The following is a 20,811-nucleotide window of genomic DNA, read 5'->3' as shown; positions in this document are numbered from 1 at the left end:
TCCCTAGAGAAAAATGAGTGTCCTGGTGATTTGGGATGTAAGGTTCTATATATGTCTGTTAAAATTCTCTATATCTCTTTCTACTTTCTTTGTTTCTCTGTCGGTAGGGCTCTCTTTAGTATCTGCAGTAGGGCAGGTCTTTTATTGGCAAACTCTCTCAGCATTTGTTTGTCTGTGAAAAATTTAAGCTCTCCCTCAAATCTGAAGGAGAGTTTTGCTGGATAAAGTATTCTTGGTTGGAAATTTTTCTCTCTCAGGATTTTAAATATGTCATGCCACTGCCTTCTCATCTCCATGGTGGCTGCTGAGTAGTCACTACTTAGTCTTATGTTGTTTCTTTTGTATGTGGTGAATTGCTTTTCTCTTGCTGCTTTCAGAACTTGCTCCTTCTCTTCAGTATTTGAGAGTCTGATCAGAATATGTCTCGGAGTGAGTTTATTTAGATTTATTCTATTTGGAGTTCACTGGGCATTTATGCTTTGTGTATTTATATTGTGTAGAAGGTTTGGGAAGTTTTCCCCAACAATTTCTTTGAATACTCTTTCTAGACCTTTACCCTTCTCTTCCCCTTCTGGGACACCAATGAGTCTTAAGTTTGGACGTTTTATTTTATCTATCATATCCCTGAGATCCATTTCGATTTTTTCAATTTTTTTCTCCATTCTTTCTTTTGTTTTTTCATTTTCTGTTCTGTGGACTTCTAGGACTTTGAGTCTTTGTTCAACTTCCTCTAATCTTGTATTGTGAATATCCAGAATCTTTTTAATTTGGCCAACAGTTTCTTTTATTTCCATAAGAGCTTCTATTTTTTTATTTACTCTTGCAATGTCTTCTTTATGCTCTTCTAGGGTCTTCTTTATGTCGCTTATATCCTGGGCCATGGTCTTCTTCATGTCCTTTAAATCCTTTGCCACGTTTTCATTCCTCGATTGTAGTTCTTTGATTAATTGAGCCAAGTACTGTGTGTCTTCTGATATTTTGATATGGGTGTTTGGACTTGGATTCTCCATATCGTCTGGTTTTATCATATGCATTGAGATTTTATGTTGTTTCCGGCCTCCTGGCATCTGCTTTGCTTGACAGGGCTCTTTCAAGTTGTAAAAAAAAAAAAAAATGCCAATCTAATTTTTCAGAAACACAAGTTGGTGGTGTACACTTCCTCTAACTAACCAGCAGGTGGCGTCTGTGAGTCACCTATACCCCTCAAGTCACTTCTCCCCAACCTTGTCCCTGCGGTGTGTGGGGAAATGATTCTTGTGGGGTTCAGTTGGTGAACTCAGTTTGGGTGTGTTGCTAGAGCCATCCGTCCTGAATGTGGGGCGTGTGTCCAGGTGGCCAGGGAGGAAGGACAGCTTTAATATTCAAATCCCCCTGGTTCCCGGAGATTCAAGGCTGCTGCAAGAGTCTAAGCCTTCATTTCGCATCCGTCCCAGACCCTCTCTCTCGCTGACCCACAAACCACCAGACTTGGCTCAGCGTCCCTGGGTTTTCCGAGCGGGCCCTCTTTCTCAGCTGTGATCTTCCAGGACCTCTGCTGAGGGAATGCTGTGCTACATCACAACTGTGCGCCGTCCCTCAAGGGAAGCCCGGGCCGCCGTGCCATGCTGGGGTGCTCTCAGCCCGACGCAAAAATGGTTGAACGGGGCATCTCAGTCCCCCCTCTCTTCACACAGTTCCTCCTTCCCAGCTCCGGGGCAACTGGCGCAGCTCTGGGCTGTGGGCACGGCCCCAGGCAGGAGTTTATCCAGCCCTCCGGGGATCCAGTTACAAGCCGCAGGGCTTCTCCCTCCCTCCGGCTCTCCCCTGCACTCCCCCGGTCCCAAGGGTATCTGCCGTGAGCTATCCTCCACGGCCGACACCGAGAGGCCTGCTCAGCTCGCTCCTGTTGTGTTTCGCTGCGCAGTTTCCACCATCGCAACTGCAGCCGTTCCTGGGTTTTTCCCCCTTTTTTTTTCTTTTTAAAAGAACCAGTCTGTCTCCAACCGCCAACCCCCGGCTTCCCCACACTGCAGCGCGGCTGCGGGTCTTCCAGCTGGCCTACTCACTCGTTTCAGAATGCAGACTCCTGGTTTCACCAAGTATGCAGCCCCTTTGGTACAAGGAGTCCTCATACAACTGGCGCATCGCTGAAATCAGTACTCTGGGTCACCTTCTAGTTTTTATCTAGTATTTTTCACGGAGATTTTTTTTGTCCTGTCTCACCTAGCCACCATCTTAGGTTCTCCCTGATGGGTAATTTTCAATCGTATCCTGTGCATTTTTTTAAAATTTTTATTTTGAAATGAATTCAAACTTACAGTAACAGTTGCAAAAATAATACAAACCCCATACACAGAACTCGAGCATACCCCAACCCCCCTCCACCGATACCCCGATCTACCAATTTTAATATTTTGTCAGTTTGCCATTTCTTTCTTTCCTTCCCTCCCTCCCTCCCTCCCTGTCTAGCATCCATCATCTGTTGCTCTGTCTTCTGAACATATGAGAGCGAGTTGCACACTTCCTTGAACAAACAATATAATTCACATATACATTTCCTATGAACAAGAATATTCATTTATGTAATCACATTAATTGTAGTTAAGAAGTTCAAGAAATTTAACATTGATATAAAGGTTACATTCTATATTTCATTTTCTTCTTAGGCCCCAATTGTGTCCTTTTGAGCCTTTTCTCCTCTATTCTTAGATCTCATCCAGGATCATCTATGGCATTTAATTGTCATTATCTATTTAGACTGTCTTTTTTTTTTCAGTTGTGGAAACATATACAGCATAAATCTTCCCATTCCAACCCCTCCCAAGCATTCCATTTAGTGGGATTAATCACAGTCACAATGTTGCAATGCCATCACCTTCCCACCATCCATTACTAGAAATTTCCCTTCACCCCAAACAGAAACCCTACACTCATTTCTTATTAACTCCCCATTGCCTCTTCCCCCACTTCTCGTAACCCATACTCTACTTTTCATCTCTGTGATCATATTCTCTGATACTTTCTTTTTGTTTACCATGGGGCTTAAATTTAACATCTTAAGTCTATAACAATCTTGCTTTCTTTGATACCAACTTAACTTCAGTAGGACACATAAACTATGTTCCTATACGCCTCCATTCCCCCAACTTTATGTAGTTCTTGTCAAAAATTACCTATTTTACATTGAGTCCAAAACCACTGATTTATCATTATACTTTATGTATTTTAGATCCTGTAGGAAGTAAATAGTGGAGTTACAAATCAAAAATACAGTAGTATTGGTATTTGTATTTACCATGTGATCTTTACTGGAAATCTTTATTTCTTCTTGTGGTTTCAGTCAATTGTTTAGTGTCCCTTCCTTTCAGCCTGCTCAATTCCCTTTAACATTGCTTATAGGACTGATCTACTGGTGATGAAGTCCCTCAGCTTTTGATTATCCGGGAATGTTTTCATCTCCTCCTCATTTTTAACCTCCAGGTGTTTGTGAATTTTCTGAGTCTCTGATGATTATTGACTTCTATTTGTATTCCATTGTGGTCAGAGAATGTGCTTTGAATAATTTCAATTTTTTTTAAATTTATTGAGGCTTGTTTTATGTCCCAGCCTATGGTCTATTCTGGAGAAAGTTCCATGATCACTAGAGAAGAATGTTTATCCTGGTGAATTGGGATGTAATGTTCTATATAGTCTGTTAAATTTCTCTATCTCTCTCTCCTTTCTTTGTTTCTCTGTCAGTAGGGCTCCTTTAGTATCTCCAGTAGGGCAGGTCTTTCATTAGCAAAATCTCTCAGCATTTGTTTGTCTGTGAAAAATTAAACTCTCCCTCAAATTTGAAGGAGAGTTTTGCTGGATAAAGTATTCTTGGTTGGAAATTTTTCTCTCTCAGAATTTTAAATATGTCATGCCACTGCCTTCTCATCTCCATGGTGGCTGCTGAGTAGTCACTACTTAGTCTTATGTTGTTTCTTTTGTATGTGGTGAATTGCTTTTCTCTTGCTGCTTTCAGAACTTGCTCCTTCTCTTCAGTATTTGAGAGTCTGATCAGAATATGTCTCGGAGTGAGTTTATTTAGATTTATTCTATTTGGAGTTCGCTGGGCATTTATTCCTTGTGTATTTATATTGTGTAGAAGGTTTGGGAAGTTTTCCCCAACAATTTCTTTGAATACTCTTTCTAGACCTTTACCCTTCTCTTCCCCTTCTGGGACACCAATGAGTCTTATATTTGGATGTTTTATTTTATCTATCATATCCTGAGATCCATTTTGATTTTTTTTATTTTTGTCCCCATTCTTTCTTTTGTTCTTTCATTTTCCATTCTGTGGTTCTCGAGGTCACTGAGTCATTGTTCAGCTTCCTCTAGTCTTGTACTATGAGTATCCAGAATCTTTTTAATTTGGTCAACAGTTTCTTTTATTTCCATAAGATCATCTATTTTTTTATTTACTCTTGCAATTTCTTCTTTATGCTCTTTTAGGGTCTTCTTCATGTCCTTTATGTCCTGTGCCATGCTCTTCTTCATGTCCTTTATATCCTGTGCCATGCTCTCATTGTTTGTCTTTAGTTCTTTGATTAATTGCTCCAAGTACTGTGTCTCCTCTGATCTTTTGATTTGGGTGTTTGGCTTTGGGTTATCCAGATCGTCTATTTTTTTCATATGCTGTAAAATTTTCTGTTGTTTTTGGCCTCTTGGCATTTGCTTTACTTGATAGGGTTCCTTTAGGATATGAAGGATTATTCAGACACCAATCTCTAATTTGTCAGATCTACAGCTTGGTGGTATACAACTTATTCTAACTAACCAGCAGATGGTGTCCGTGAGTCACCTATTCCCCTCAAGTCAGTTCTCCCCAACTTCATCTTTGTGGTGTGTGGGGGTCTAGTTCTTGTGGGGTCCAATTGGTGCACCAAGTTTGGGTGTGTTGTTGGTGCTGTCCGCCCTGAATGTGGGGCGTGTGTCTGAGCGGTTAGGGAGGCTTCAATAATCAAACCTCCCAGGTGTTCCTGGAGATTTAAGGCTGTTGCAAGAGTCTAAGCCTTCATTTCAGTCTCGCCACAGATTGTCTCTGCCGCTGACCCACAAGTCCTTGGTATTGGCGTAGGGTCCCTGGGATTTCCGTGTGGGTTCCTCTTCTCAGCCGTGCCCTTCTAGGGCCTTTGCTGAGGGAAGGCTGTGCTATGTCACAAGTGCGTGCTGTCCCTCAAGGGAAGCCCTGGGTTGCCGGGCTGTGCAGGGGCATTCCCAGCCTGCTGTAAAGATGGATGAATGAGGCATGTTAAATTCCCCCTTTTCGCACAGCTCCACCTTCCCAGCTCCGGGACAGTTAGCTGTGGGTGCGCGCAAGGCTATCATCCATGCCCGATATTGTGGCATGTGTGTGGTGTTGCCAGAAACACTTCCCGTCACACTGGGTCCCTTGGTGCGGCTCTGGGCTGTGGCCCTGGTGCTGTGCAGGAGTGTTACCAGCCTGTCAGGAAGATGGCTGCAAGGGGCATAGTTTTTTTTCCCCTTTTGGCTCACCTCTGTCCTATTCACTCCGAGACAACTAGCAGTGGGTGCGCAAAAGGCTATCTTCCATGCCATTATTGAGGCATTTGCACAGCCCTTTCCTGCCGCACTTTACTGTGTGGTCCTCGCTGCCGTATCTGCAGCCACTTTTGGGTTTTTTTAAAAAAGAACTAGTCTGCCTCCAAACGCCAACCCACTGTTTCCCCACACTGCAGCGTGGCTGCCGGACATTCAGCAGTCCCACTCACTCATTTCAGAACGCAGACTCCCGGTTTCACCAAGTGCATGGTCCCTGTGGATTTAGCAGACCTTGTCCCGCTAGTGTGTCACTGGAACTGGTGTTCTGGGTCACTTTCTGGCCTCTATCTAGTATTTTTCACAGAGGTGTTTTTTTGCCCTATCTCTCTTAGCCGCCATCTTAGGTTCTCCCTGTGCATTTTTATGTTACATTAGGAGAGTCTGGGTTAAATTTAATCTTCTTTTTTTTAGCAGTAAGTCATGCTGAGGTGTAGCATAATAGCTGGTTGGTTTGTATGGGCAGCTTCCCACTGGACACTGCCCATACCATCCCAGCAGAAGTTTAGCATTGACTCACACTGTCTCATGGCTGATAGGTAGAATGGAAGTTCAGCTCTCACCTCAGTCCTGCTGACTCATTCATCTTAAATGTGGGACACTGAGTTACACCACTTCATTACCTCCAGGTCTGGGTGTAAGCTCAGCTACCAGCTGGACCCCAGTGCAGGGGGAAGTAGAGGAATAATTCATATTGCTTAATTGAGGCAGAGTAGAGGCAGACTCTTAGCTCCCTACTGTGCCCCACTAAAACCAGGGGAGGGAGAAAATGGGATTTTAACTACTTTACCTCATACCACTTCATTCAGCCTGGTTGATGCTGGGTGAGTATGGAGGTTTAGTTCCCCACTGGGTGAGGAGTGTTGACTAGCCCTGCTTTAGTTCACCTCATTCAGTCTTGTTTTTGCCAGAGGGTGTGGAGATTAAGCTCCCTACTGGGCCTTGTTGAAACCGAAGGCAACATAAGATCCCTTATCAGCCCAGACTTGCATTGTTCAATCTCAATAACACCAGGTGGGGACAGAGATTCAGCTCTCCTCTGGGCCTTACTGACACTGGAAGTGAGGGTTTTAAACCTGGAGGCTACTAGCTCTGATTCACTCTGCCTCATTCAGTCACATTGCTGGCAGGTGGGGCTTTAGGATCAGCTTGTTGCTGGGCCCCACTGACACTGCCCTGGTGAGGGAATTGGAACACTGCCTGCCTCTGCCTGGTGGTGAATAAAAGATCACTCCCTCCTCAGCCTCACTGACACTGCCCCACTAGGGGTATCAGCATTGCCTGATTCCATCCAGCATGGGATAGAAGACTAGTTGCCCACTCCATCTCTTAAACACCACCCAAATGGGAAAGGATCACTTCTGCCTACTTCTGCCTGGCAATGGATTGAAAATCTCCTTCTGTTTAGTTTGCTGACACCAGGAATTGGAGCACCAACCTGCTTCCACTAGATAGGGCATGGAAGATTAACACACTGCTTTGTGCTACCCATACCACTTGGCAGGGGAATTAGAGTACACCACCTGCTTAGCTGGGGGTGGGGTAGAAGAGTCACTTTGTACTTAGTCCTCCTGAAACCACAGTGTGGGAGGGAGTGTGTGGTTTTTCTGTTGGTGTTTGGCTGTACTAGAGTGGCTATTGTCAAAAAATATTTTCTCTTTTTTAGGTCACCCTTTTTCCGGTCTTTTTGTTTAGGGGGAGCAGTCTTTTCTTGGAGATTTTTTTTGTCTGTGCCTGTTGGTGGTTCCAGTTGGATACACCTGCAGTGCCCTGTCTGGGAATATGGGAGGCAATAAAGATACCCAAGGCAACTCACCACTGTGTAGTTCCTTAAGTCCTGAGTTCCCTAGGCAGTCTGCCTTCTTCTGTCCTTCTTTCAGAGTCTTTTGATGCTTGTCTTTTTAGTCAGATAAGAGAAGAAAGGAGACATATGCATTCATACTGTTTTTTTATAATTAAAGTTACAAGTGCTCTTTGTTCATGTGGATTCATATTACTGTCTGGTGTCACTTGGTTGCAGCTTGAAGAACTCCCTTTAGTTTGCTAGCAACAAAGCTTATTATCTCTTGTTTACCTGGGGATGTCTATTTCACCTTCGTTTTTGAAAGTTAGCTTTACTAAATATGAGATTTTTTGTTGACAACCTTTTTCTTTTGGAACTTTGAATATGTCATCTTACTGTTTTCTGTCCTCCAGTTTCTGATGAGAAGTTAGCTGATAATCTTACTGTGGTTCCCTTGTATGTGATGTGTCATTTTTCTTGTGTGCTTTCAAGACATGGTACTTACTTGGTCTTTGTCTTTCATTAGTTTTACTTTGATGTGTCTGGGTGTGGATCTTTTTGTGTTTATACTATTTTGAGTTCATTGAAATTCTTGGATATGGAGATTAAAGTTTTCCATCAATTTTGGAAGTTTTCTGTAGTGGGGGGGATAAGATATGCAGGTGACTTTCTCCTTTAGAGATACCGTAGCTCTTGATTGGGAACTGGGATGAGAGGGATTCCTTTCTACTTAGTTGCACACTGGCCAGATTGGAGCTTCCATTATGCCAAGCTGAGGGAGGGTTGGGTGAAAGGGGAAGGGAGTGGGTTATGGCACAGACTTTCTCTGTTCTTAACTAGATTTAGTAGATTTTCTTGAATTAATGTTTCTTCATTTAGTGTATTACATTTGGATAATGTCTAGAGACTTTGAATGGTTGGATTCTTTAAAATAACTTTCACAGTTAAAGTTATTTTGCAGGGGAGCAGGTCTGAGAAACTCCTCATGTGCCATTTTCTTTTCAAAGTCCTCCTGGGTTGTTGGTTTTTAAATAAAAATAAGATCATACTATACACAGGTGTCTGCATCCTTTTCTTTTTATAGTGTGATCACAACTCCTGTGATGACATATGGTCAACTGGAGGGTCTGATAAACAAGTGGAGCCTTGAACTAAAGGATCAAGAGAAACACTTTTTTCAACAGGCCACCCAGATCAATGCTTGGGACCAGACATTGATTGAGAATGGTGAGAAGGTAAGAAAAATATTCTTATTATCATTAATAAGATGCTTTTGTTGTCATTACTAAATGCTTCCTGCATTGTAGAAGTATTCTCAGATGTACCCAGGCAAATAGACCTACAGAAATTTCACACTGGAAATTAACTTAAAACGTATTTTCCTTTGATAACAAGTGCCCTGAATTAGGAAATCTTTCATATTTGAAGTATATTTTAGAAAATTTATATTACTCTAACTTAAAATATAAATTCAAATAATTACATTATTGTATTCTTATTTCTCTTTATAGATTACTACTTTACACGGAGAGGTGGAAAAAGTGAAATTGGATCAGAAAAGGTAGAAGCTCTTAAGAGTTGCTAGATTGATAGATTAAAGATCTATCTCTTTGTCGAGTTTTTGTTCCGTGCTGTAGTTTATTTTGTCACTCCAGGTTCCTTTCATCATTTCTGCTGTTGACTTGATTTATTCAGGTTGGAACAAGAATTGGATTTTATCCTGTCACAGCAGAAGGAACTAGAACATCTGTTGACCCCTTTAGAGGAGTCTGTGAAGGACCATAGTGGGTCTGTCTATCTGCAGCATGCAGATGAGGAACGTGAGAGAACGTAAGTACAGAATGAAGATGGATTAATGGGGCACAACTTAGCTATTATGACAGCATTCTAGAATGAGGGGAAAGATTGAATTGGAAAGCAGGGAATAAAAACTAGTAGGACAGGACAAAATCTTGTAGTTGACATTTATCAGCTTGTTAGAATACTTTTCTGTAGGTTTGAAAATGAAGTGATCATTTTGACAATTTTGTTTTATAGCGTTTTGCGCAATGTTATTAATCTCAAGCTTATGCATGGCCACTGCAAAGTTTATTCTTATATTGGAAATACAGATTTTATGTATATGGGGTCATGGTATTGTAGGATATTTATGATCTATTTGTATTGATTCTTTTAGACCTAATGTTCATGCATTGCTTTAGTGATAGATCATTTGCTATTTTAAGGGCAATTTGTTAATCTGGGGGCAAACTGCATAGCTTTCAAAAATGGAATGATTTTGGCAATGTCTTGGGCTAGATGTAATTTATTTGGGTAATAGGTTTTGCTTTCAGTTCATACACTGCCAATGTTCTCTCAATAACTTCTCTCTCCATAATTGAGATTTGGTAATCAGGCCAAATTGTGAAAGTGTTTGGATGTGCTATATAAACTACATTGAGATTAAATATGACTCTTTTTATCAATGGCTTATGAGTGAGTTAAGATTGGCCTTATTTTAAAAAGGCTTGCAAGTTAGCTTTTTTGTTGGGGCATTTAATGTGTTAAGTACAACTAATCTACTGATCCCAGTTCTGTTTTCTGCTTTTGTATTTCAGCCTTTGTGAATCTTTCTCTTCTTTAAGTTGCTTTCCATGCATTCTATCCTCTTTCTGAAACAGATAAGGTTATACTTTTGACAGTGAGATCCTAATGGTAATTTGAAGACATCTTTGAAACATTAGTTCCTTTCCATTTGCTCTTTCATAGTCAGATTTTTGTTGTGATGGAATCTTCACCAGAATCTTCAACACTTGGCAACTGATTTGGGATAGAAAAGGAAGTAAATAATTTGGGATAAAAAGGTAGTAAATAATTATTAATAAATCTAATTGAATCCTGTAACCTTTATAGATATTAAGGTTTAAAAAGCATCTAGTTCTCATAAACATACTGATTGACTAGATTTAATGTATATGTGTGTATAAATAGTTTCGGTGGAAATCCTGAGAATCTTAGAAAATTAACTCTCTTGTTGTGAACTTAGCAGATCAGTTTACCTTTGCTTATTATGAAGATTCTTCCTTAGAACATCTTTTGTTCGATGATGGAGTATGTAAGATTTTTAGTTTTAAAGTTTATGTATTCAAGATCATATCATTTAGTGTACAAGATGACAGCACTTATTAAATACTGTTAAACTCTAGATAACTTTTCTTGTATATCTAAATGTCCTCTGTATTTGTTTTGACACTTAAAGAGTTCCTTTGCTTCAGAGTTCCCTGGAACATTAACAAGAGGGTATACATAGCTGACTGTAAAAATGGCAAGATGGATAAAAACCTTCACCTAATAGATCCTCTTTAGAATATGGTGATAATAAGGTCATAGATGCTGTATCCATAAAAATGTGCTGTTGATCATAACTGAGACCCAACAAGAAGGTAGAGGAATTGGGGAAAATCCAGTTGGTAGTATCTTTTTGTTTATCAATAACAGTACATGGTGGAGAGCACATTTCTCGTTAATCCCTTTATTTTACCTGCCTTTTCAGTTACAAATTATCAGAAAATATAGATGCTCAACTGAAACATATGTCCCAAGATCTCAAGGACATTATTGAGCATCTGAATTCATTTGGAAGTCCTGCTGACACTACTGACCCGGTGAGTTTTACTGCTCTATGTATTTAGACAACTAATATTTAGTATGAAATTAGCGTTCTGCAGTTCCTTTAGTCACCTTCTCCCGCTTCTGTCCTCTATAGTTTCCCTTACTTGCCTCTGGAGATGCAAAGCTCTTGGGTGAGTTTAGTGGCTCAGGAACTATTTAGGGACAGAAAAGGTTGAGAGTTTTTTTTTTTTTTTTCATTATTCCCAAGAGGGTTAAAAATGACACTTTCCTTCCGAAATGTTCAGGATTTTCTCCATGTTCTTCACATAACTAAATATGTCCTTACATTTATTTCTTCTGTTCACTTACTTGTTATCTAGTTCATTCTTCCTTTTCCATATTTATCTACATAGTCATATAAATGTGAGTATATATGTTTGGGTTTGTTAGGCATATCAAGGCAGTCCCTAATTTACAAATAGGTTACATCTTAAAAGTTTGATAAGTCAACTATTTGAGACCTAAAATATATTTTTCAATAGAAACATTGTTAAATATGATTATTAGATTTCTATCTGACACACAGAATTCTACTTAACTCATAATGCAAATGTATTATGTCATGGGAAAATACAGCCAAGGCTCCCATTAGAGATGAAATACTGTGAATTAATTTGGTGATAAGAAAGAATTGTTTTTCTTTCCCTTTCTCTATACTCTAGTTAAAGAACATTATTCTTCTACTTTTCCCTTATTGTCTTAGCAGCTAAATGGAACCCCTTTTTTTTCCCCACCCACACTCCATGGTAGTAATTCTAAGGGAAAATCTCCCATTGTGGCAGCCAGTTGTCCTTAAGGAATGCTCATAGTTGGACATTCATTTATTAGGGACTGCCTGTGTTTGTATTTGAGTTTGTGCTTTCTATCAGTTGATTATAGTTAGGAGTGGGGCTATGTACTGGGTAGGTGAGGTTGGATGGTGATTATTCTTTAGTAAGTTCCTTGTCCAATTATATACAGGCAGTTCTTTACATGCATATTACCAGCTTTTTTAATTATTAAGAGATGGTATGGTATAGTTGAGAGACCATTGGAATTTTGTTTAAGTCACTTGATCTCTGGGTCTTGGCTCCTTCTTTTACAAAATGACAAGGGTGAACTAAATGATCTTTAAGTCCTACCGGCTATAAAAATTATGCCATTCTCTACTTTGGGTGACTCTCAAGTAGAACAAAGCCAAATATATATTAGTTTGGGATTATCTGTGCTATAATCTCCCTGTGTTCACACAGATAAGAGTTGACAGAATATGGATTTTCTTTTTAATAAAATATTAGATCACCATTTTTATTCCAAAATTCAAAATTGTTTTTTGTAATAGAATTCTTATGCGTAGATAGATATATGCAGATTTAGATATGAGGCAGTGCTGATGTCTAGCCTCTGTGGTGAATTAATATAAGAAGTATTCTGAATACAGTTAAGTAAAAGGAAACTTGTTACCCTTTCCTTATCCTTTTTTCTCTATTTAGCCCTGAATTGTTTTGTTTTATTTTAATAGTGGGGAATGAATGGTCTTTTTGTTTTTGTTTTTCCTGGCAGGGGTAATTGGGATGTTTAAGATGAATGAATTAAAGGGCCATTGCTACTTGATGGCAGGACAAAACAAGTACAAAGAAATCAGCCACAACTCTGCTCTAAGCTCATATAATATAAATCTTTGGGCAGGGAGAAGAGAAAATATTTGCTGAACAATAATATTCTTGTAGATAATTTATTGTAACCAGATCAACAAAGCTCCACAACTATGGGCCACTTGCCAGGGTAGAAAAATAGCAGTTGTTTGTACCAGTGTTCATGGTGATGGATTTTTTTTTTCTTTTTGGGGGGAGAAACAATGGAAGAGACTGCCTAATATTTATCTAAAATATTTATAGTAAGCAAGCCTGTATTATGCTATCATGATATTCGGTCAGGTTCTCTTAAATTCATTCATTCCTAATATAAATTATATTTGTTTGTTATGTTAAAATACACTAAATTTGTCATTTTCATTACATACTATTCTTTTAAGTGCACTAACATTTTCATTTCCTATTTTCAGTACTATCCTAGAGTGTGAGAGAAGATTTGCTAAAAATGTTCTAAACAATTTTTAAATGCATGGTATTTTTTTATTACAAAGGTAATTAATAGTCAATATAAAAATTTGGAAAATAGGGAAATCAATAAAAAAAATTAAATCATGTATATTACCACTATCCTTCTATTATATTGGTATATTTTTCTAGTATTTTTGCTATGCTGGTAACATACTCTTCTGTTTTAAGCAGTACTGAGAACATGCCTATTTAGAGTTTTGTATCCTGTCATCATTTAATATTTTTTCATGATCTTTTCCCAAAATTCTAATCATCCTTTGAAAACATGAGTTTTAATGGCTGTATAATACTCATCAGTTATTACCATAATATATTTAGTAATATTTTTGATGGCAGTAGTGTTTCCAACCTTTGGCTAATATAAAATAGCACTGTGATTACTGGTTATGTTTAGCTTTGATTATTTCCTCTGGATAGGTTCCTAAAAGTAGGATATACTGAGTCAAAACTTGTGAGTATTTTTAAGACTTTTGAAACGTATTGTAAAACTTTACATAGTGAAAGGTTGGGTCAATTTATATGACCACTGGCTGTCTATGAGTGTACCTATTTTCCCTACACACTTGACAACTGAGTATTACCATTTTAAAATTTCGATTTGATTGACAAAAGGTACTATTAAAAATTTTTATATGAATTTCTTGTCTTGTGAAATGTCTCCTATTATTCTTTTTTTTGTGCTGTGGTAGTAAATTTCTTAATGTAACAGTTAAAAAAATAATTAGATTGAACTAATATATAAATGAAATGAACAATGCAAATATGAAGTGGCATTAAAAAGCTGTTAACATTTATTATATTCTTAGTCCATTTCTTAACCAGGAGTAATGAAATGTCACTTCCTAATTTCAGTCTCATGTTTTTTTGTTGTTGTTCTTTTCCACGTCAGAATAATCAGAATTTGAATATTTTTGCATGTATGTTTTAGCTCCAGCAGATCTGCAAAATTCTGAATGCTCATATGGACTCTCTGCAATGGATTGATCAGAATTCAGGTGAGAGTTTATTTGTATATTGAGCTATACATATGGCAAGTAGAGAACATGCTATACATTAGGTTTTGTACTTCAGGAACATACTCAAAAATAAGAGTTCATTTGTAGGGTTGTTGATTAACTCATGGTATGTTTACATTAGTTCAGAAGAACTGTAATTGCTTAGTTTTGTAAAACAAAACACAAGAAGGATAATAATAAGTATAACTTTTTATGTAGTTTTGACTTTTAGGCCATATAAATGTTTTATATACTCAAAAATTTAAATTAAGCCAAAAAGGATGGGAAATAAGACGGATCATAAAATTTAATACAAACTGGAGCTCAACGAACCTGTGTAACACATTTATAACATTAATCATGAAGATCAGATAACTTTAAACATAGTACTCTTGACAGTCCATCCTTACTAGGATATGGTCTAAGGATAAAAAGAGCTGCAAAGAAATTTTGAACTTTCTTATTAGGTTTATTGTTGGTTTCAGAATTAAAATTAGTACTACTATTTTATTTATATTATAACATAAAACAAATAGTACTACTATTTTATTTATATTATAACATAAAACAAATGAGGAAGTATATTAATGATAATAGAAACCATTGCTTCTATTGAAACATTGAATGTTAAAAGAGATACAGCTTATCATTCCTTTCCTTCTTTTATGTTTATATTATAAAATTGAATTGCAAATATCAGTATGAATTCCTATTCCCTTGTTCTGTACACAAAAGGGTCCTAGAAGCAATGACAGGCACCTCGGTAGCATTGAGCATACCCAGCACCCACATCTTGGTTTCTAAATACCATTACCTATAAAAGGAACCAAGGCTTCTTGGAGAAATGTCTGATCCCAGGTCTCAGGCAGAGAAAGTACAGGGTGAACCTGGAACTTTCTGTGCCAGAAATTAAGGATTGTTCAAAAACTAATGAGGTCATATCAAGACATAAGACCTTGCTTGTAGGGGTTTTCACTGGCCAAATTATGACAGTTTGAGCATCAAAAAGAAAAATGACAGTAATAGATTATAATATATTGATGGGGAAAACAACAAAAGACCCATGAGTCCACAGTGATTACCACCCCACCCCCCCAAGAAAAAGAGAGAGGGAGAGATATGGGAGGTACAGGGGAAAAGTTTACAGAAGCATGCCAGGTAATAATTGTAGAAGCAATGATAGAATTAGAAAACCACCGTTAAAATTTTTTTCAACAGAATATTTTTATTAAGGTCACTCTGACTTTGAAAACCTTGCCTCATTTATAAAATGTTCCAGTCGTCAGTCATTTCTTGACAGAAAACATAAGCTAATATGAAGTGGGACCAAATACAGGCTTCAAGTTACTGAATTAAATATTTAAAAACAGTTTTATTGAGGTATAATTTACATATCATAAAACTGAGCCATTTTAAGTATACAATTCAATGAGGAAAGTCACTGTTTTGCAGCCCTAGCGTAATACTTGATTCAGGCAAGGGTCACCAATGAATGCTAAAACCATTGATTTTAAGATTGTTGGGGAACAGAATATTTATGTTATTTCAAAGGCATCACCATACAGACTATTTAATAGTTACAAAGAAGAAAATGTGCCTTTACAACAGAGCTATCTGGCAAGCACCACTTTAATCAAGTGCTCAAACTTCGCATCACCAACGGTGGGGTAACTTGACATTATGTATCTCCTGATTTGATGCAATATAAAGTGTACAACATCACTTAGGTAGTATTCTTACCAAAATGTTTTACCTGAATATAATCAAGAAAATAAACAGATATTATAAGTGTGAGACTTCTGTAAGATAATTGGCTTGGACTGTTGAAAAAGCCAGTTATGGAAACCAAAATAATAAAAAACAAAAAATAAAGGGACAGCCCTAGAATTAAAGAGATGTTAACACCCAAAGCCACCATATTGTTGTTGATTGGATTCTGGGTCAAAACAAAAAAGATATTATTTAGGACAATTGGGGAAAAGAATATGGACTGTATATTAAACAATATTAAGGAATTATTGTTCACTTTCTTAGGTTTAATAGTTATTGTGGTTATGAAGGAAAATACCTTTATTCTTAGAAGATCCATGCTAAATATTTAGAGAAGTGTCCTGTCTGAAGTTTACTTTTCAAGTGGTTCAGCCAAAAACATTTGTGAAAAGAAAGAGATCAAGCAGTTTGTGGCAAAATGTTAAGAGTGAATCTGGATAAAATAGACGTGTTTGATTTTTACCATTGTCTAACTTTTCTGTAGATTTAAATAAAAATTTTGGGGGAAATCACATTTATAGAATTTGCCTAAATATGGAATATAATGAGACCTCAGAAATTGAAACAAATGGGAATTAGCCAGTCAGAGTTTCTGACTATTGTTATTAAAATACAAGAGATTTTCTATCTGGCATTCCAGATTCCTTATTCTCTGCTTAATAGAGGTCATCAAACATAAACTTCTTCAGCTTCTTTCCTTTCCAGACATACATATATCATCATCCATCTTTACTTCCTTCTCCCTTTCTAAACTGTGCTTTGAATCATCGGAGAGATGTTCAATTCTATATTGCTTAAGTATTCATTTTCAAATATCTAATAGGGAAGAGGTTTCAGAGGTTTCTGAGTCAGATAGATAAGGGTTAAAGTCAAGGCATTACCACTTAATGGTTGTGTGACCTTAAGAGTTGCTTAATCTCTCTGAATTTGTAACCTCATTTTAAAAATGAAGGGTAATGCCTATCTTGTACAGTTTTTGTAAGGATTAAAAGAATCAATGTATAACTTTCCTTGAACAGTATCTGGCCCAGAACTGATTATCAGAGTTTACAATGTTTATGAGAGAGATGCATGCATGCATACATACAAGAAGGGTCACATAGTACAAAGGATAGCTATTAGATGGGGTCTAGAGAAGGCAGTTCCAGGTTGATTATCAATGAAAGCCACTTACCTAGGAAAGATGTAAGAACATCTCAGCTGTGGGAGAATATCAGTGGCTGGAAAGCACTAAAGAATGAGATTGAAGTTTGACTTAGTTATCTTCCTGTCTGCTGCATATTTTTCTACAATAAGTAATGCATATTGGGTGGAGTTGGGGGGTGCCAAAATATAATTAGGGATATAAAATTATGTGATTTTCCTCTTGATTGGGATACTCAGTCATAAATGAAATCTCAAGACTCTCAGCCCCAGTGTTTTCCTACTAATAAAATTAAGGTTGTTAACACTGGGAAGGACTTATTTTTTTAGATGTAATTTTATTGAAATATATTCACATACCATACAGTCATCCAAAGTGTACAACAGTTGTTCACAGTTTCATCATACAGTTGTGCATTCAACACCACAATTTTTGAACATTTTCGTCACTCTAAAAAATAAAAATGAAAGTAAGAATAAAAATAAAAGTAATTGCGAACACTCAAGTCATCCCATACCCCTCCTCCCCCCATTTAATTTTTTAATTGAAATATATTCACATACCATACAATCATCCAAAGTGGTAAACAGGTCACAGTATCATCATATAGTTGTGCATTCATCACCATAGTCAATTTTTGAACATTTTCATTACTCCAAAAAATAAAAATAAGAATAAAAGTAAAAGTAAAAAGAACACTTTAAACATCCCATATCCCCCTCCTCCATATTATTCATTTACTTTTTGTCCCCATTTTCTACTCTTTTGTCCATACACTGGGTAAAGGGAGTGTGAGCCATAAGGTTTTCACATTCACACGGTCACACCATATAAGCTATATAGTTATATGGTCGCCTTCAAGAATCAAGGATACTGGATTGCAATTAAACAATTTCAGATATCTCCTTCTAACTGTTCTAATAAACTAAAAACTAAAAATAAAACTGAAAAGGGATATCTATATAATGCATAAAAGTTACCTCCAGAATGACCTCTTGACTCCGCTTGAAATCTCTCAGCCACTGAAATTTTATTTTGTTTCAATTCTCCTCCCCCTTTTGGTCCAAAGGGCATTCTCAATCGTATGATGCAGGGTTCAGGCTCATTCCTGGGAGTCACATTCCACATTGCCAGGGAGATTTATACTCCTGGGAGTCATGTCCCACATAGCGGGGAGGGTGGTGAGTTTACCTGCCAGGTTGGCTTAGAGAGAAGAGCCACATCTGAGCAACAAAAGAGGCCCTCTGGGGGTGACTCCTAGGCACAATTTTGAGTAGGATTAGCCTCTCCTTTGCAGTATCAAGCTTTGTGAGGGCAAGCACAAGATTGAGGGCTCAGCCTATTCAGCTGGTGGTCCCCAATGCTTGTAAGAATATCAGGAATTCCCCAGTTGGGGAAGTTTAATATTTCCACATTTTTCCACAATCCCTCAAGGGAGCTTTGCAAATACTTTTTATTCTCTACCCAAATACTTTTTATTCTCTGTACTGGGGCTTCATGCTAACCTGTACAAACAAAAAGGTCTCACTCCCTAGTCAAGATTCCATGTAATTATGGCATTTGAGTAAAATGACCATACAAGTTAAATTATATAGTGTTCTATGTAGACTTTGCACCATATTAACTACCTCTTCCTTTGGTCCCAAACAGAAGTCAAAGTTTTAAAACATGGTTAGCATTATCCTGCACCCTTTAGTCAGATCTACCCCCAATCTCAACCAAGTCCATTTCGTTTATATCTCTAGTCAAAGTCTGATCTCCTTTTCAGCCTCTTTAGCAGTTGATTCATGGGGCAATGCCGACACTGAGAGCTGGCGAACTCTGGCTCTGAGTCCCAGGTACCACACAGATACCCGAAGCTCCAGGGACCAACCATGTCACACACAAACAGCTCAGAATCTCAAAATTTAGAAATAACTGTTGCAACTCATGAATAGATGTGACTGCTGTAAGAACTTACAATCTAGGAACCTTTATGTAAGCCTTTTCCGTATAGCCCATGCTCCCAGGTTCAATTCTCAGAGTTTACACATTGTTATTAATTTCTCTATTAGTGAGGCATTATAATGTTTGTCTTTTCATTACTGGTATATTTCACTCAACCTAGTGTCCTCACAGTCCATTCACTTCGTCGCATACCTCATAACTTCATTCTTTCTTGCTGCTCCCTCGTGCAAAAACATTCTTATATTTGTACATTTAATCACACACATTGACTACTCTGGGTTTCACTAAGTTATACAGTTCCAGTCTTTATCTTCTATCTTTCCTTATGGTGTCATACAGACCCCTATCCTTCCTCTTTCAACTGTATTCACAGTCATCTTTTTTTTCAGTGTACTTAAACAATATTGTGCTACCATCACACAGTATTGTGCTAAACATTTCTAGATCTACACAATCATTCCTCTAGAACATTCTATATTCCTTCAACATCAAATGCCAGAACGCTACCCTCTTTCTATTTCCTGATGTTCATTTCTACACTCTTCTCCAGACCTCTCTCGCTTGTCTTTTTCTGTCTGTAGCACTCCCTTTAGTATTTCCTATAGACGAGTTCTCCCGTTCATGAACTCTCTAAGTGTCTGTTTATCTGTAAGTATTTTAAACTCTCCCTCATTTTTGAAGGACAGTTTTGCTGGATATAGGATTCTTGGTTGGCAGTCTTCTCTTTCAGTATCTTGAATATATCATACCACTGCCTCCTCACCTCCATGGTTTCTGCTGAGAGATCCACACTTAGTCTTATCGAGCTTCCCTTGTATGTGATTGATTGCTTTTCTCTTGCTGCTTTCAGAATTCTCTCTTTGTCATTGACATTTGAAAATCTGCTTAGTAAGTGTCTTGGAGTAGGTCTGTTTGGATCAATTCTATTTGGGTATGCTGTGTTTCTTGGACCTGTAATTTCACATCTTTCATAAGAGTCAGGAAATTTTCATTGATTATTTCCTCTATTATTCTTCTGCTGCTTTTCCCTTCTTTTCTCCTGTGACACCTATAACATGTATATTTGTGTGCTTCAGGTTGTCCTTCAGTTCCCTGAGACCCTGCTCATATTTTTCCATTCTTTTCAGATGTCCTGTCCTCCATCTCACTGATCTTTTCTTCTGCCTCTCCAAGTCTGCTGTTGTTATGTCACCATTGTGGGTTTCATCTCTTCTCTTGTGCCTTTCATTCCCATAAGTCCTGCCATTTGTTTTTTCATGTTTACGAATTCTTCCTTATGACTTTCCAGTGTCTTCTTTATATCCTTTATATCTTTTGTCACGTTCTCTCTCACCTCATTTATTTTATTTAAAAGATTTGTTTGAACATCTATAATTAGTTGTTTCAATTCCTGAATCTCAGTTGAAATGTTTGTTTCTTCCTTTGGGCCATAGCTTCCCGTTTCCTGATGTGGCTTGTGATTTTCTGCTGTCTAGGCATGTGGTATTCTTGATTGGTTTATTCTGGAGGTTGTTTTCTCTCTTTTGCATAAGGTTTTCTTGTTGGTTGACTCTGATCTCTATCTTTTCTTTGTTTCTCTCCCTGGGAGTTAGGCACTGGGCACCCCAGCAAGTTCACTGTGTGTGGTAATACAAATCTGCTGGCTTCCAGTGGTGCTCTGTTTTAAAGGGTTCTTGCACTTTCTGGACTGTCCAGCAGTTATTGCTGTTAATTTAACTTAATCATCCTCAGAGGTTGCTCTGCCTCAGAGCACAGCCAGGCCCAACTGCAGAATTCCTATGCCCTTGCTCTGCTGGCCAAAATCTGACTCAAAGTGAGGCTGTATCCACGGCACAGCACTCCCCCTACCCTGAG

General features: G+C 38.0%; 1 protein-coding gene across 3 annotated transcripts in view; it reads left to right on the top strand.

The window, feature by feature from the left end:
- NUP62CL (nucleoporin 62 C-terminal like) overlaps positions 1-20,811 on the top strand; it is a 119,951-nt gene that overhangs the window by 82,359 nt on the left and 16,781 nt on the right. For all 3 annotated transcript variants that reach the window (XM_037822415.1, XM_037822414.1, XM_037822413.1), the window contains 5 exons: positions 8,433-8,583; positions 8,860-8,909; positions 9,044-9,178; positions 10,881-10,992; positions 14,030-14,096. In XM_037822415.1, the coding sequence (XP_037678343.1) occupies positions 8,433-8,583; positions 8,860-8,909; positions 9,044-9,178; positions 10,881-10,992; positions 14,030-14,096 (515 nt within the window). The remainder of the gene's footprint in view (positions 1-8,432; positions 8,584-8,859; positions 8,910-9,043; positions 9,179-10,880; positions 10,993-14,029; positions 14,097-20,811) is intronic.

Source organism: Choloepus didactylus, chromosome X (genome assembly GCF_015220235.1).
Source record: "Choloepus didactylus isolate mChoDid1 chromosome X, mChoDid1.pri, whole genome shotgun sequence".
Classification (NCBI taxonomy): Eukaryota; Metazoa; Chordata; class Mammalia; order Pilosa; family Megalonychidae; genus Choloepus; species Choloepus didactylus.
Note: the sequence above shows the minus strand (reverse complement) of the source record. Positions and strands in the feature narration are given on the sequence as shown.